Below are 16,502 nucleotides of genomic sequence, written 5' to 3' on the forward strand. Positions count from 1 at the left end.
AGAGGGGAAAGAAAAATGGTATGATAAAAGGAAAGGAGAGGGAAAAATTATGTAAAAAATTTTTTTTTTTTTTTTTTTTTTTTTTTTTTTTTTATATAGAGAATATGCTACATTACTCTTCAAATAGGAGATTAACCCAATTTTATCCATGGAACTATTCTTGCTGTATATGCTGGAGACATCATAGGTTAGAGAAATCACCAGAAACCTTTAGCAGCAGGCTGTACAGTCACCATAAAAAACAAAGAGGTCAAGCTTATTAAGGGGAGATGGCCACATTCCATGTTTAGTTATACTTCGTGGACATGGATGCAAAATTTCAGATTTCAGACTCCTCACGATCATTAGTTAGAGCACAGAGATCATGGGGAGAAGACAGCCTTTATGGAGTACCTAAACTTGTTTCTATCATTTGTTATTGATTCAGTATGATTCTGTTAAAAATACCTACCTCTTAAGGGTACTTATTACTGCTCTTTGTTTTATTCCCTTCTCTGTTGCTGCTTACTTACTCTCTATGCTAATTTCCTTTGCTCTTTCCTCCAAATTCCATCCTGCAAAGCAACTCCTAATCATGACCCCCTCAGACATTCCATCTGCTAGTGACATCAGGAATGGAATAGTTAATATTTAACTAAGCATCTTCATTGGATTTCAGAGGAGACATGTCAACAAGATTAACAGAGAACAGGAAGTTCACACACAATTACGATTTTAGGCTGTCCATAGACTCAAACAGATGTCATGATGCTGGCTACATTCTGTGAAAGATTTTGTCTGCCATCTCAAGAGTTAGAATTTTTTCTTTTAAGTGAAAGCTTTGACTGGGCAAAATTAAGTCAGTCATTTGAGCCACAAACATGGAATGCCAATAAAAAATAAATAATGAATAAGACCAGTTCACTTAGCCTTTTATGAAGCGAGTCTGAGGGAACTGGGCTGATTTAGGTTGGAGAAGAGAAGACTGAGGTGGGATTTAATAGCGGCCTTCAACTAACTGAAGGGGGATCCAAAGAGGATGGAGCTAGACTGATCTCAGTGGTGGCAGGTGACAGAAAAAGAAGCAACGGTCTCAAGTTGCAGCAAGAGAAGTTTAGGTCAAATATTAGGAAAAACTCTCACTAGGAGGGTAAGTAAAGCACAGGAACAGGTTACCCAGAGAGGTTGTGGAATCTCCACCCCTGGAGGTTTTTAAGACCTGGGTAGACAGTCTTGGCTGAGATGATCTAGTTAGGGATTGTCCTGCTTTGAGCAGGGGGTTGGACTATATGACCTCCTGAGGTCCCTTCCAACCATAATATTCTAAGACTCTATGAATCTAATGCCAAATACATAACAAACGTGACCAGTTACCTAGCTGCCTGTGACTGGCGGAGATGAGTTCCACCTGCCTTAATGACAAGCCACTTCTACTAAATTGCAATTTGTAGGTGCACGTCATAACATACAGATATAATTCCAGATTACAGGCATAATTATCTATAATAGTTATTTTAATGTATTTTTAAACTCACCATTTTGCAGATACTCTCAAAATTAATTTCTTTTTCAAGAGCAAATTTGGTTACTTGATCTGGTTTAATTTCCTGTGGAAGAAAACATTACTTATTCTCTTTAAATATAAATAAAAACAGTATTTCATTATATAAATGTCTATTCCAAAGGGAAATCTTAGGGGTTTACTAGAGTTTGGGGCTTTCCCATTAATCTCAAAGGATAAATGATCAGTGCCTAAAAACAACAAACACAAATATTCCTCTGAATTTTATGGATGTGTTTAGTGAACTTGCTTCCAAGATTCACTAAAGCTTACTCAGGATCTGATTCTGTGTGTTGATATCATACCCATTGCAAAAATATCTGATTATACTGAAACCACTGAATGAACGGATTCTGCAAAATCATGATCTTATTTATAGAAACATTCAATTGCCTCAATGTGTGTTAAAATATAGACTGTAAAAGGTTAAGAAATGCCAATTTACCACAGACACTGAAATTACTATGAGACCTCTAAGCATATATAAATACATAGGTTTGATTAAAACCTTGAAATTGAGGTTGAAAGGGAAAACTACTTACCTGTAATTCTGCTTCACTGAAGACACCATCTGTGCAGGGTTCTCACTGTTAGATCTCAGCATTGCCATCAGGAGATGAGACCCAGCAGTGAGAAACCCAAGATAGATGCTATCTTTAGAACTCTGTTTTTCTGAACCATGCCCGCAATAAGGACAGATGTTTATAAATATGAAAAAAAATGAACATACTTGGAAGCTACATACAATCAAATAATCTTGGAAGCTACATATATTCAATAGTCAGTTTAAAGATCTTATATTGCCTTAAGCATTTTTGTCCAAGGGCACTTGAGCAAATACATCATATTACAGATCAACTGCTTGCCAGCAATCCATTTTAAAATAGATTTTATACAGCTAGGCTACATGAAGACTAAGTGACTTTTCCATGCATTTGTTGTTTTGAAAAGTACAAGTCCCTTATAAAACCCTGTAAAGGAAGAAATTGAACCATGTTTGTCAGTAGTATTCTGGTTTACCTGTTACCAGGATATTTGTAGTGCTAAGCTGTGGGAAAAATAAATCTATACACTAGGTATTCAAAATAGTAGAAATTTGGAGGCTCAAGAGATTCTTCAATGTGCTGCACTTGCACCTGGAAAACTGTTTCAAATCCAGACACCTCATTATAAGAAAGTTATTAAGTGAAGGAAGCTCAAAGCAACTAGAATGACGACTGGTCTAGAACAGGTAACAAGTAAGTAAAGACTAATATATATATACAACTAACATATATACAACAACAGGTAGGCTGTTGTTTTTCAGATAACATCTGAAAGATATAAACGTAAGACAGCAAGCCACTTCATCCTCACAAGGTTGTTATTGATCTTGGTGTCATTTTCTCTTACTTAAAAGGGCCTTCCAGACCGCTAATCGCCCCACTTCTTTCAGCTTTTTACATTTCATCATATTGCTCCCTTAGGCTAGGGACAGAAGTTACACACAAACTGGTTTAAGTGATCAGAAACCGATTTAAACCTATCACCTATCCATGGGCGACTGGTGCCGCCTTAGTCAGGGGGGGCACTGGCACTCCCGCCTGCTCCCCTGCCCATTGCCTACGTGGTGAGCGTGGCCGATCAGGGGTGCACCGGCACTCTCGGGGGGTGCACGTGCACCCCAGTGTACCCCCTACGCGTTGCCACTGAACACAACACAAGTTCAGTGCACATAAACCAGTTTCAAAATGGCTGAAACTGGGTTAAGATAAACCTGGTTGAATGCAGTATCAGACTTAACTGATTGAGGTCAAACCAGTTTATGGAACTTCTGTCCCAGACCCCTTCCTGGTTTAAGTTAAATCAGAGTCCCCTAGCTGTGCTGGGCTGTGTTGTGCTGTCTGCTCCAGAGAGTTGAGCTGCACCCACCCCTCTGCTCTCTAGCCAGAGCAGGGGCAGGGGTGTGGCCAGATACTGGTCGGGCATGGCCCCCTGAGGCAAGCAGGGTGGGGGGGGCTTATTCCCCCCTCCCTCCCCTCTCTGCTTGGGACCCCAGCTGGGTCTGGGGTCCCTCCCCCCTCGCCGCTCCAGGGGTGGGGGCATGGCCAGATTCTGGCCAGCAAGGCCCCCTGAAGCGAGGGGGGGAGGGAGGGGATTTATTCCCCCTCTCCAGCCTCTTTCCCACCGGGGAACTGCAGCTGGGGTCTGCCAGCTGCAGTGCCCCCCGCCAACTTCTGACCTGAGCCACTGCAGGTATGTGGCTGCATTTCCGGAATCAAAACATCACTGTCTATTCACTTGCTTGGCAGTACAATCTACACAGGTTAGACTAACCTGCAAAGATTGAATCAATTCACGTTCAGGCTCTTTGAATGTCTGTTCTTAGCCTTAATGTAAGACAATTTGTGTGTCCCCGTGTTTCTTTTTTAACGCCCACATTTCCAGGTAGTCTCTTTCCCTTCTTATTAATGATTCTCGTATCTTTTCTTCCTCCTAATTAATGTCCTGGCCATCCTCTTAGACTGTAAGCTAATTCAGAAAAGGAGAGCTGCATACTTTAAAACAATTAAACATAACAACCCCAGCAGCAAAGTATAACCAAGCAAAATGGTTTGAAATTAAAAGTAAAATTCATTTGATATAGAAGTCAGGAAAAACTTGCTGACAGTGAAAACCAGTAGCCTGTAAAATCATCTCCCAAAGGTACTGGTGGAAGCCCAATCACTTGGCACATTCAAAACCAGACTAGAAAAACACTAGTAAATGTAGGAAACAATTCTGCATTGGCAGGTAGACAGAGTGGATGATCTAATAGGTCTTTTCCATCTCTACATTCTATGATTCAGTTTTCCATGACTTTTCAAATATTTCCCAGATGAAGAAAATAAGTCAGAGTTGTTAAGTGATGTGCCTACAGTCACATAGCAGGTCAGCAGGCTAAGAAAGAAGAGCTCTGGCTCCCTGTGGAGTGATTTAAACAGTAGTGGTGAACCTTAAAAAAAAAAAAATAATTTTTTTTCCTGAAGTGGACCAAACCTTAATAAGAAATGGGCCAATGGGCCACATAAAAAAGCATCATAGTTCTATACTTTGACATATCCTAATATTAAGTATTTTATGTAATAGTAGAAAGGAAAGTATATATTTTAAGCAAATTGAGGCTTATTAATGCATAGTAAAAAGTTTAATAATAATATTCTATACTATTATATTTTAAACAATTAAATTTTAAAATGAAATGGTACCCTGTGCAAGCAGCAGGGACTGAGGCTGATGGACCACTGAACTGTATCAGCCTGTAAAGGAGCTAGATGCTTACCAGCTTGTAAGAAGCTGGATGTTTTCCTAGTGTTGGTGGCAAATTGCAGGAGCTAAGCAATACCGCTGCTGCTTGGTCCCTATTTTCATGCTGGGGAATTCAATGGGGGAGTGTGAGGTGAATGGCAGTGATGTTCAATTCCTGAGCTCAGGAGCTGTGTGAAAGCTGTGGCTCCATCCAGAGTGCAGTGAGCTCAGAGCTTTCAGGCAACTCTGGAGCCCTGAAGGTGAGCATCACCATCACTGCAGCTGTTTGGCTCATCAATGCATTAACTGGATTTATAATACCTAGATGTATTTGATTAAATATTAATTTGGTATTAAGAAAATTAGTTTGTTTAATATGTGGTGGTCCTTAACCATGTTTTCTTTTTCTAAATAGATACTAAGCTGCAGTAAAATGGATGAGTCAGTGCCAGTGTTTTGAATTCAAATGTTATATAAATTCAATCAGATGTAAACACTTTATAAAAACAAATTCAGAGTACACACACATACAAACCCTTTCTTTATGGTGGGGTTGTTAAAATATGGCTTGTGGACCAGATCCAGCCCAGAGGGGTTCTACCTGGTTCAGGTGCCATCTGGCCTGTGGCCCTTTTCCCTGGGCATGCAGCAGGGTGGAGGCAGCTCCACAGCTAGACTGCCTTTCTAGGCAGCCCAGGTGGTGGCAGTGGCTCCTTCCAGCTGTCACCATCACTGTCCCCAGCCCCATGGTACTGGAGGCGACCCGCACACAGACCTGACCCTGGTCCGCCCTGCACCCACTCTGGACTTGGCCTGGACTTGGAGCAGCCGAAACCTGCTTGCCCTGCCACCAGCCCACCCCATGCCTGCTCCAGACTCACCTGCAAACGCTGAGCAGTGGCAACAGCATCACTGGCCATGCAGAAGCTGCTGCTTGGCACAGGGGAGAAGAAACACCTTCCCTTCACCACTGCTGGGCCCTTCTTGCTGCAGACATCCAGAGCCCATGTCTGGGCTGCCTTGTGGCTCTTCTGCATTGCCACCACTGTTTTACTAGGTGGCCTGCATAGCAATGGAGAGGAGCCATAGGGTAGTTTGTGCATGGGCTCCAGGCACCTGTAGCAAGAAGGGCCTGACAGTGGTGAGGGGGAGGGACCGTTTTCCCCCTGTGCCAAGCAGCAGCTTCTGCCTGGCTGTTGCCCAGCATAGGCAGGTGGTCCAGAGCAATCACAGGGCAGGGCAGAGTCAAGTCTATGCATGTGGGTTTTCGCTGGTCTGGAGTGGGCACAAGGCAGGCTCGGGGTGGGGAGGAGCTGCAGGGTGTGAAGCTTCCGGGCTGCTTCAAGGGGGTGGAAGGATGGAGCAGTGCTGACTGGCCCACGGCAGCTCCCCAGAAGTGCCTGCCCCTGGGTTAGAGGTTGAGCAGTGCTGATTTAGAAAAACATCATCATATTCAGAATAATGTATTTTTCTAATTTTAACACTCCAGATGGAGAAATGTTACAATGCACATTTCAGAGAGAATTTATATACAAGAGCTTCACTCTTTCATCATTATTACTTTATGGTAAAACTATCTTAAAACTTGCAAGCAAGATTAGTTGAGAAACAGTTAGTGGTGTGGGAGAAAACTGCAGAATTCTCCACAGCAAGCAGCATTCTTTTCCCAGTGCTTACATAAAGGAAGCCTCTCCTTGAAGCATAACCTTGTCATGGTGGAGAGGTGTGTGCGTTCCAGTGATCCTCAGAGGTATGTCATCTGGAGTCTTGTACTCCTGGTAGGGTCCCCCCTGGTGAACAGATCTGAGGTGAGGTTCCAGACTAAGCATGGTCCAAACTCCTGAAGACCCCAATGGTGCAACAGGCATATCTGAGGACCTGCCGATTCTCTGTGGCTGTGAAGGCAGAAGAGGGCTGAAGCAGGATGGAGGTCTCCGGTTGTCTTGGACTTCCTTGCCATTGGGTTCAGGGCTCCCTCCTGTCAAGCCTGTCGCTTGCACACTGGCTTCCCCATGTTAAACAATGTCACACGCAGGCCTCTGCCAGGAATGTTAACATCTCCCACAAATCAAGTCCTGCAGTGATGGATGAGTGGCAGAAAGGCCAGGAACGATGATTTCTGGGAGTTCCAAGTCACATATCTGCATGTAGGCAGCGGTTGTGGGATAGTCATTTTGTACTAACCAAGACAGAAATACAATTTGGTAGCTGCAGCCGTCACTGAGCAATCCTCTTTAGGATCCCCTCTGGTCATCCTGAATGGGGAAGGGGCTAAAAAAGGTGCCCTAAACATAAGCTGTCTCAACCCCCTCAATTGGATTGCCATATCCGGTGGAATCAATCTACTTGCAGCTGAAAACAACAAAATAAAGTACTAAAGTTCACCACATGGAATATCCGCACTTTCGTGGTCTCCTTGAACAGTGAGTGTCCTGAAAGAAGAACTGCCATAGTACTAGAGAACTCGCAAGACATGACATCGATGTTGCTACCCTAAGCAAGACCCACTGGGCAGATGAAGGTTGGTTGAAAGGAGGAGGTGGCTATACGTCCTTTTGGAAAGAAAAAAGTCACCTGAAAAGAGGTGCATTCATGGGGTTGGCTTTGCCATCAAGAATAAGATGGTCAGCCAGCTTTCAGAACTCCTTGTGGGCATTAACGAATGTCTTATGACTCTCCACCTCAAGCTCAGTAATAACCTGACGATGAAGAAGTCAACAAGGAACAGTTCTACTGTGCTCTTGACAGTCCTGACTGCCACAGCCAAGGAAGACAAGCTCATCCTCATGGGTGACACTCTGAACTGGCACCACTGGGGAAGAGGGGATGGGGAAAGTCAAATCTAATGGTATCCTCCTCAGCAAATGTGCAGAGCACAACTTGCTCATCATGACCAAGTGGCAAATATAAAACCACTTGGAAACATCTATGCTCCAATCAGTGGCACCTTCTTGACTATATTATTGTCAGAGGCCATTACTCTGGCAATAATATCTCCATATCACCTGAGTCCCAAGAGGTGCAGATAACTGCTAGATGGACTACTGTTTAGTCAGATCAATCATGGACACACAGTTTGCGCCACATCATAAACAACCAAAAGGAATACAGAAGAGATTTAAACATCACAGCACAACAAGACCAAGATAAACGCAAGGCACTTCAGCAACGCCTTACTAAGAGGCTCTCTGACCTACCTGACGACATCAAGGACAACCAGGCATATTGAAAGGAGCTTAAAAATGTTATTCACAAGGCATGCTCTGAATCAATTAGATACACCACTTACCATCACCAACATTGGTTTGATGAGAACAATGGGGAAATCCTAGCACTTATCCATCAGAAGTGAGCCACAGGTAGCGAAATGAACCCTCCAACTAGCAAAAATGAGACTTACTACCAGCTGAAAGCTGTAGTTCAGAGGAAGCTATGGGACATCAAGAACCAGTGGTAGCAAGCGAAGACGATGGAGATCCAGAGTTTTGATGACCAATATGACATAAGAAGTTTCTTTCAAGCAATAAAAGCCATCCACAGGCCATGTTCCAATGGCCCAACCCCTCTGCAATCCCAGGACAGCTCCACTGTTCTCACAATGTATTCATCAAGCAACACTAGAAGGAGCAAAGACTCTATTCAACTGTTAATCTGAGGCCTCAGCTGCCACCATTGAGTCCATTTCTTAACAAACAGTAATAGAACCTCTTGCTGATCCCCCGTCCTCCAAGGAAGTCTGGCGTGCCATCACTCAGATCAAGAACAATAATGTGCCAGGCCCAGATGGCATCCCCGAAGAGGTCTTCAAAGCTGGTGGAACAGTACTAGTGAAAAAATTTTACCAACTTCTCATCAAAATATGGGTTAATGAGGAAATTCCACCCGACTTAAAGAATGCCAGCATTGTGACCATCTTCAAGACAGTGGACAAGTAAGCGTGTGGGAACTACTGAGGCACTGTCGTCCTCTCTGTTGCTGGGAAGATTTTTTACACGCATCCTTCTGAATTGCCTCCTCTCCCTTGTCAAAGATGTTCTTCTGGAATTACACTGTAGCTTTAGACCATCTAAGGATAACACCAACATGATTTTTGTTGCATGACAGATCAAAAGGTATAGAGAGCAACACCAGGAGCTGTTTATGACATTCATTGACCTAACCAAGGCATATGGGCCCATCAATCGTGAAGCCTTATGGAAGACGCTGGCTAGGTTTGGTTGTCCACTGAAGTTCATCAATGTTCTCAGGCTACTCCATAAGTGGATGATCGCCACAGGCTTTTGCAATGGATCAGAGTCAGACCCATTTACCATCTGTACTGGTGTTAAGCAGGGTTGCGTCATCGTCCCAACCTTTTTTTCCATCTATCTTGCTGTGATTTTGATTCTCATCCATTACCACTTCCCTCCTGGAATTGGGGTTGAGTATTGAATGGATGGTCAGCTTTTTAACCTGCGGTGCCCTCACAGCAAAACCAGTTACTAAGACTGGCATCACTGACACTCAGTATGCTGATGACTGTGTTATCCTTGTGCACGCTGAGAATGATCTGCAGTCTACACTTGGGCTTTTCTCAGGTGCTTATCACAGCCTGGGACTCTCCCTCAGCATTGGGAAGACGAAGGTGCGCCATCAGCATGCTCCAGCACAAGCTGCCCCTCTTCCTCCACAAATTACCACTGGTGGAGAAACCCTGGAAAATGTTGAGCATTTTCCACACCCTGGCAGTCACCTCTCCCAGTTAATGTTAATATAGAACCTGAACATAGGATTTGCTGTGCCAGTGTATCATACAGAAAGCTGCTTTGCTGTGTTTTTGCTGACTGAAATCTGCAGATGGAAACTAAGATCCTGTTCTACAATGTAGTGGTTATCCCCATGCTCCTCAATAGGTGTGAGATGTGCGTGAAGCCATATTAAGCACGTGGAATGGTTCTATCAGCATTACCTCAGGAAGATCCTTTGCATTAGATGGGAAGATGATTGAACCAGTGCCAGCATCCTTTCTGCAGCTAACATAACCAGCACTGAGGCAAAGATCATTAAACAACAACCCTGCTGGGCTGGCCACTGTGTGTGGATGGCTGACACTTGTCTGCTGAAGCAAGTCTTCTTCTCTAAACTTAGTCATGGTAAGAAGACCCACAGAGGACAGAGGAAGCACTACAAGGACACCCTGAAAGCATACCTTAAGAAGAGTAGCATCAACTCTACAAATTAGGAAGTGCTGGCTGGGAACAGGTTTCTATGGAGCTGCACCATACTTCAAGCTACAGCCCACTTTGAAGAGAACCATCTTGCTCAGGAAGCCGAGAAATGGCTGAGGAGGAAGGAAAGTGCACAACATCCTGGCCAACAGTTGTGCCCTCTCCTTATGCACTCTATGCATTTTTGTGACTTAATCTCTCTGTTTGGAAAGGAAGTTCCCAAAAAATGTTAGCTGCAGGAAAACCATGACTAGTTTACTGACACCTGATAAAGAAAAGGATGACAACAATGACCATCCTCCCACCATTTAGGCTTATAACCTAGTTTCTAGCCCCTCCCCACTTCCCAACCCAGTGCAGTTTGAACCAGCACCTCTCACTTCCCAAGTGAGTGCCCTTACAACCAGGTTAGGACTTATGGATTGTCAAGAGCACCCTCCATCTGTCCTGCTGAAACTGGCCTACTGGGCAACCAAGAGAAGAATGGCCAGGAGCATAAATTAGAGGCTTAGCTAGAGGCATAGGGCAGGGAGGCCTTGGTTTCTGGGCTATCCCACTATCATTGCCTGTTTTACATAATGACTGTTACAGGCAAGACACAGAAACACTATTGGGAAAATGCTCCATAAATACCTACCTGCCCAGCTAAGAGGAGCACATTTAGTATAACTGACACACCATTAAAATGACATTTATATAAATTAAACAATCCTATTATAGTGAAGAAAAAGACTTGGTTCTAAACACTAATGTGCCAAGCAGAAATGATATTTTAAATTTTAATTTCAGATTCTCATTAAGATTACTCAGAATGCAGTTGTGTCCACAAGGTGCTGAGCAACATCCAAATACAGACTACAGAATACAATCCCTGGCCTGACAAAAACGGAAATAGATTATATTTTATTAAATAGCTTTAAAAAAATCTAGTGGAATAGGCAAACATACAAATTAGAGCTGGAAGAGAACAATGCAGAAGTGTTAAAGAAATAAAATGTATTCTCAACTGTCTTGTCTAGTACAGCTTTAGATGACTCAGAGGAAAAATTTTCTAACACTTCCCTAGGGATATGATACCAACATCTAGAAGACCTCAGTATTAAGAAATTTTGCCTGATTTTCAGCCCAAATTTTTCTGTTCAGCTTTATTCCCATTACTTCTACTCATATGCATATATGCTACTGAAATATTCTTCCTCTTAAATGTCTACACCTTTGTATATTGTTATGTTATATACACTTTTCTTGGTTGTCAAAAGTGTAGCATCTTTCCTCTTAAATCTCTTAATAACTTTTGCTTATCTTATTTAAAATTCCCTTCAATTTTTATGATCTTGGAAACAATTTTTATCTTAAATGAGTATTAAATGATAAGATTAGACCATAAACAGATGGTACTACACTGACAAGAATTCTTGAAAGTATTTTAGATGAAATTTCAGTAGTGTCACATTGAAAATGACTTTCTTTGCACTGCATGGTGATATGAAGGACCACAGATCAAAACTGTAATGAAAATTTTGCTGCCATAATGTATCCTAAGCTTGTCTTTAATTAGCTATTCATTACTTCACATAAATCCTTTTAGTTATTACATTTTCTAAATATATTTCCTCAGTTGTGTTTTTGTTTCAAATTACATTTGTACACGCATAATACTAAGCTGACCTTCTTCTTAGTCTTTCAAGTTCATTTTGCTATTTCCTGTCCATCGTTATACACTAAGTCTCATAGTAGAAGGCTAATTTTTGGGTTTTTTAAGGCAGCAACCTGCTTCTTAAAGTGCCACTTTTCTAATGACTTATGGTTGGTCAGCCTAGTGTCATGATTAACTTACTACTCAATTTATGTCTTTTGTCTGAAAAACAGTAATTTAGTTCATTAAGAACATAAATACTTTATGACTGATGGCTGCAAAGCACTGAAGGCGTGTGCACTCACACATGGAAACAGAGCACACTTAAAACTCAATAGAGAAAAAAATTGTGCACCTGCTTGGATATATACTTCAGTTAATACAAAGGGTCACATACTTTCCAAGCAAGAACTAGGGGCCAGGTCCTACTCACCGATTAATCTGTCTGCTTTTGTTCACTGTAGCCTTAAGATTATAACACAAAAAGTGGGAAGGAGGATGACCCATCCCCATTTTCTATTAACAGTTTTTTCAGGGACTCAGTCTGGGTGAAATAGAATTGTGCTTAGATGTAATTATCACTTTGGGCACCGACAGACTTAAGTGGAATAGCAACTGGCTTTAAAACTATATTAGGGATATGGGTCAGATATAGGGCCGCATTTCAAAGTAGTGGTGTGTGCCAGTCTATTCTCTGATTATCACTTGATTGATATCATATTCTTTTTTTAACCAGACAATCTAGGATGGTAGATCTGAAATAGTAGAAAAACTATTTTTTGTCCTGGCATATTTTAAAACTTCAAACTTTGACAGCTATTATATACAAGTCTTCGTGAATTTCAGCAGATGGGAATCTCATTAAGGGTCCATTGTAACAACAAAAGAAGCACCCAAACTATTTCTAAAAAATTGTTCTACCAGATGTGACATCTACACTTACCCTTCACAATGCTGCCAAGGTTTATTCAAATACAATATAGTACGTATTTTAGCAAAGAAACCTAGAATTTGATATCCAGCTTCCTTCAAATTCCAATTTAGATTCTGGATTCTTGTAAATGTATGTACAATTTTAAAAGTAAGAAGTCAAAAGATACATCAAAAAATTTATATAAACAATGTTCATCATGCGATATTTTCTAGTTCTCAAGTACCACATTAACCAGTTGAATATTATTGCAGAATTAGAGCAATATACTTAAAGAAAAGGAAAATAAAATTCAGGCTTCTACAGCTCTATTACTTTCCAAGCCACATATATAATTCATTAACAATCCCTGTAACTCTGCAAAGGGTCAGCAGATTTTAACATAATCTGTTTTTCATCATGTGTCACTTTCTCTCTTCCAGAGAATACCACCTCTTTGCTTGGCCTAAGTTAGTTTAATATTCTACATTTTAAATCACTATTCTCTAAGCTGTGTAGCAACTTCCTGTATAATTTATTAACTGAGAGACAAACTGTTGTGGCGGTGAATAAAATATATTCTTATTAGTGTAGATAAAATTATGGTAACCATCTTTTTGTCCTGTGTTTGTATCATGTCCAGCTCCCAGTTGTGACTGTGATACTACCACAACATTACCAATAATAAGAATTTAGAAAGATTAATTATTCAGAGAACTATTCAGCCCAACTCACAAGACATCTATGCAACACATGGGATAACTATGGTAAGCTGCAAAGCTGCTCTACCCATTCATGCATGCATAGTCACAGGGTGCAAGACATGTAGAAAGCTATATTCTTTATTTATTTGAATTGAAACTAGACAATGCTCATGAAAATCACAATATTAAGTAATAAAAATATAGAGATTTGCACAGTAATTATATATTTAAATAGCGTGGCTTACTAAGCCATAACACTTTTTTATTCTCTGCACAAGGAACAGTTAAATTTTGCCTTTTCATTTTGAATTACTCATCTGCTTGATGTCTTAATGCTAACATTTCAGAAATGGAAACACCTCCCCCTCCACAGCCTCCGAACAATCCTAGGATTTTTTGTTTGTTTGTTCATTTTTAAATAGAACTAAAATAGAAAAAGACAATAAAAGCAACCTTAGATTCCAGCTCATGAATTTACAAGTCAGGAAACCAACAGGCAGCCATGCAAAGTGCAAGCACTGGTGAGATATAGTTTTTACTTGATCCTATACCACAGTCAGGGATTTAATGTGAGGTGATTTAAGCTGTAGCCTAATGCAGACCACATTTCAGTTATGTAATTGTCAGCTACTGTAAAATCAGAAATCTCTTTAATCACCTGAAGAGATGATGATAAGACAATTTTTTTCCCTAGAAACTGTTACTGCACGTTGGTGGCTACTACTACTTGTACAGATTCACAGAAGTTTAGGACTGGAAGGGACCTCTTAAGATCACTGGGTCCAGCCCCAGGCAGGAAAGACTGCTCCAGTCAAATAACCCCAGCAAGGTGTGCTTCCAGTCTCGTTTTGAAGATCTCCAGGGGAGGTGCCTGCACCACCCCTGCTGGAAGTCCATTCCAGAGCCTGATCACACAAACTGTGAAGAAGTTTTTCCTTATATCTACTCACAGCAGTCCAAAGTGACTGATTTTCAGAACTGGACATTGATGCACAGCTTATGAAACTTTTTTCTAGCAGACATCAACAAAATGAAGTTTGAGCAGTCTAAGCTGAAGTTTGCCAGTGGCCAGCTCACCGTAAAGTATGTCATTGGGGATCTGGCCATTTCTTATATGATTCACATGTCCTAACTAACAAAGGTAGAGGTGTGTCCTTGTCTCAGGGGCAAGAACATAGTGGGTTTTGGCCCATTACAGAACAGAGAAGTTGAAGATTTTGTCATGCCATGAGCCTGTCTCCTTATCATAGAGGGGAATCAAGTTGGTCAAGCATGACTTGCTCTTAGAGAATCAATGATGGCTCTTTCTGATTGCCTTGTTTTAAGGCCATCTTCAAGAAGGGGGGGAAGAGAACAAGGTGATGGGCACGTTAGCCCTCTTCCAGTCTTCTGGGACCTCTCCCAGAATTCTTCAAGATCCCCTCCAGCCTCCACCCAACATTTATAGATTGCTTGCTCTAATAATATAATAAATGACCTCTGATTGGTTTTATTAAATTTTTTCACTGAAATTTTTGGAACTGGACTGAATCAGATCTCTTGTGGACCTGGAAAATGTTAATTAATGGGGATTTATATCCTTAAGAAAGTATATGGAATGCTGTTCAACACTGTCCTGCTTCTCCTTCCCTTAATTTATGATCTCTGTTGACAAAGCTGTTTTGTTTTGACAAATTATCTACGCATTTTAACAAAAATATGTCTATTATAGCAAAGTAGTATCTAATACATTTGGTTACATCAATCACAACTGCTAATATTTTAAGATAAAGCTATGATATAGTATACTTGGATTATTTGATGTAATGTCTCTTTTCAGGCCTGGTGCTTTGTTTAATTGCATATTATTACTGGTTTAGACAGATATATTGATGGCTTCTTTTACTTTGTTGCCCAAGCTAGCTGTTACATCTGGAAAGGTTCATGCTATGGTCCCTCAGAAACAACCTTTTGGGGCCTTCTGCTTAGTCATACTTCTGCAGCTTGGCCTAGGCCCCCTGCAAATGGCCAAAGCAGACAACATGAAGGATCACTTCTGCTGATTTGCCAACAACATTCCTGTTAATAAAGCCCAGTATGATGCAAGCCTTTTTGCAACAAAAGCACATTGTTGGCTCACCTACTCTGGATTCCTTTAAGAAACACTTGGATGCCTGTCTTGCTGGGATCATTTGCCCCTACTGACTGACTGTGTGCCCTTTGGGAAGGGGGCTGGACCTGATGATCTTGTGACACCCCTAATGTCTAAGGCTAATTTTAGCCAAGATAAAGTTTATATAGGGGATGACAATAGGCAGGTGCATATTAATCAAGAGTAGCACCTATTACAAATGTTTTTACATTTTTTACCTTATTTAGTAAGCATTTAAATATTTTAGCCAAGCAACAGAGTATGGAACCTAGGTCTACTTTGGGATTTTGGTTCTTTAGTCCTGAACTACAGTTCTTGTTGAATTGCCCACTTGCAAGTATACCTGGTTAGCTCTATTCAGCAACTTAATTTTTTAAACCTAGGTGTAAAGCTCCTTTCCTTAACAGGCTGCCCCACCAGTTAGAGGCATTTAAAGACGTTAGGACTTAAAACATTTTAAAATTAAACGGCTTTCAAATACTGATAAGATAGTTATGCCTTTAGATAAATATGCGTTTTAAAATTTTAATCTTTGCTTGATATGCCTTAACTTTACTGTTTAGTAATTATTTTTTCCATAATTTGTTATTAAAATTCAGAAAATAGGTATCAGAAATTAGGTATTCTTCTATTGCAATTATTTAATTTTGGTGGGACTGGCTTTTTGAATTTTTGTTGGTCCTCAGAATCCATCTGAGAATTAACACCAGAACCTCACCTGACCTCCGTGAATTCTCAAAGAGGATAGCAAATAGCGCTGAAATTACCCAAGCCACTTCTTTTAGATGGGTGCATCTCATCTAGCTCTTCCAACTTGAAAGCAGTTGGCTTCTCTAAGTAGTCCCTAACCTATTCTTTTACTACTCTAGGCTATTTGTCTCCTTCCCCAGGTTTACTGCCAATTGTACTTGGCACCTGGTAGCTGCCTCCATTTGTGCAGGCTGAAGTTAAAAAAGGCATTAAATACTTCAGCCTTGTCTGCATCACCCATATCTAGATTGCCTTCTGTACTCCATAAAGGGAATATGGTTTTCATAGTTTCATAGTTTCTAGGGTCGGAAGGGACCTGAGCAGATCATAAAGTCCGACCCCCTGCCATGGCAGGAA

The 16,502-nt window shown here is 41.1% G+C and overlaps 1 protein-coding gene across 2 annotated transcripts in view; it reads right to left on the reverse strand.

Annotated features, from left to right (window-relative positions):
• The window catches only part of SRFBP1 (serum response factor binding protein 1), a 221,935-nt gene that overhangs the window by 62,407 nt on the left and 143,026 nt on the right, over positions 1 to 16,502 (reverse strand). The window contains exon 4 of one of the 2 annotated variants that reach the window (XM_019516829.1): positions 1,515 to 1,586. The exons of the other annotated variant lie outside the window; for it this stretch is intronic. Coding sequence (XP_019372374.1) covers positions 1,515 to 1,586 — 72 coding nt within the window. The remainder of the gene's footprint in view (positions 1 to 1,514; positions 1,587 to 16,502) is intronic. 2 annotated transcript variants of the gene reach the window in all.

Source organism: Gavialis gangeticus, unplaced genomic scaffold (assembly GCF_001723915.1).
Source record: "Gavialis gangeticus isolate Ggan-Ray unplaced genomic scaffold, GavGan_comp1, whole genome shotgun sequence".
NCBI classification, from domain to species: domain Eukaryota; kingdom Metazoa; phylum Chordata; order Crocodylia; family Gavialidae; genus Gavialis; species Gavialis gangeticus.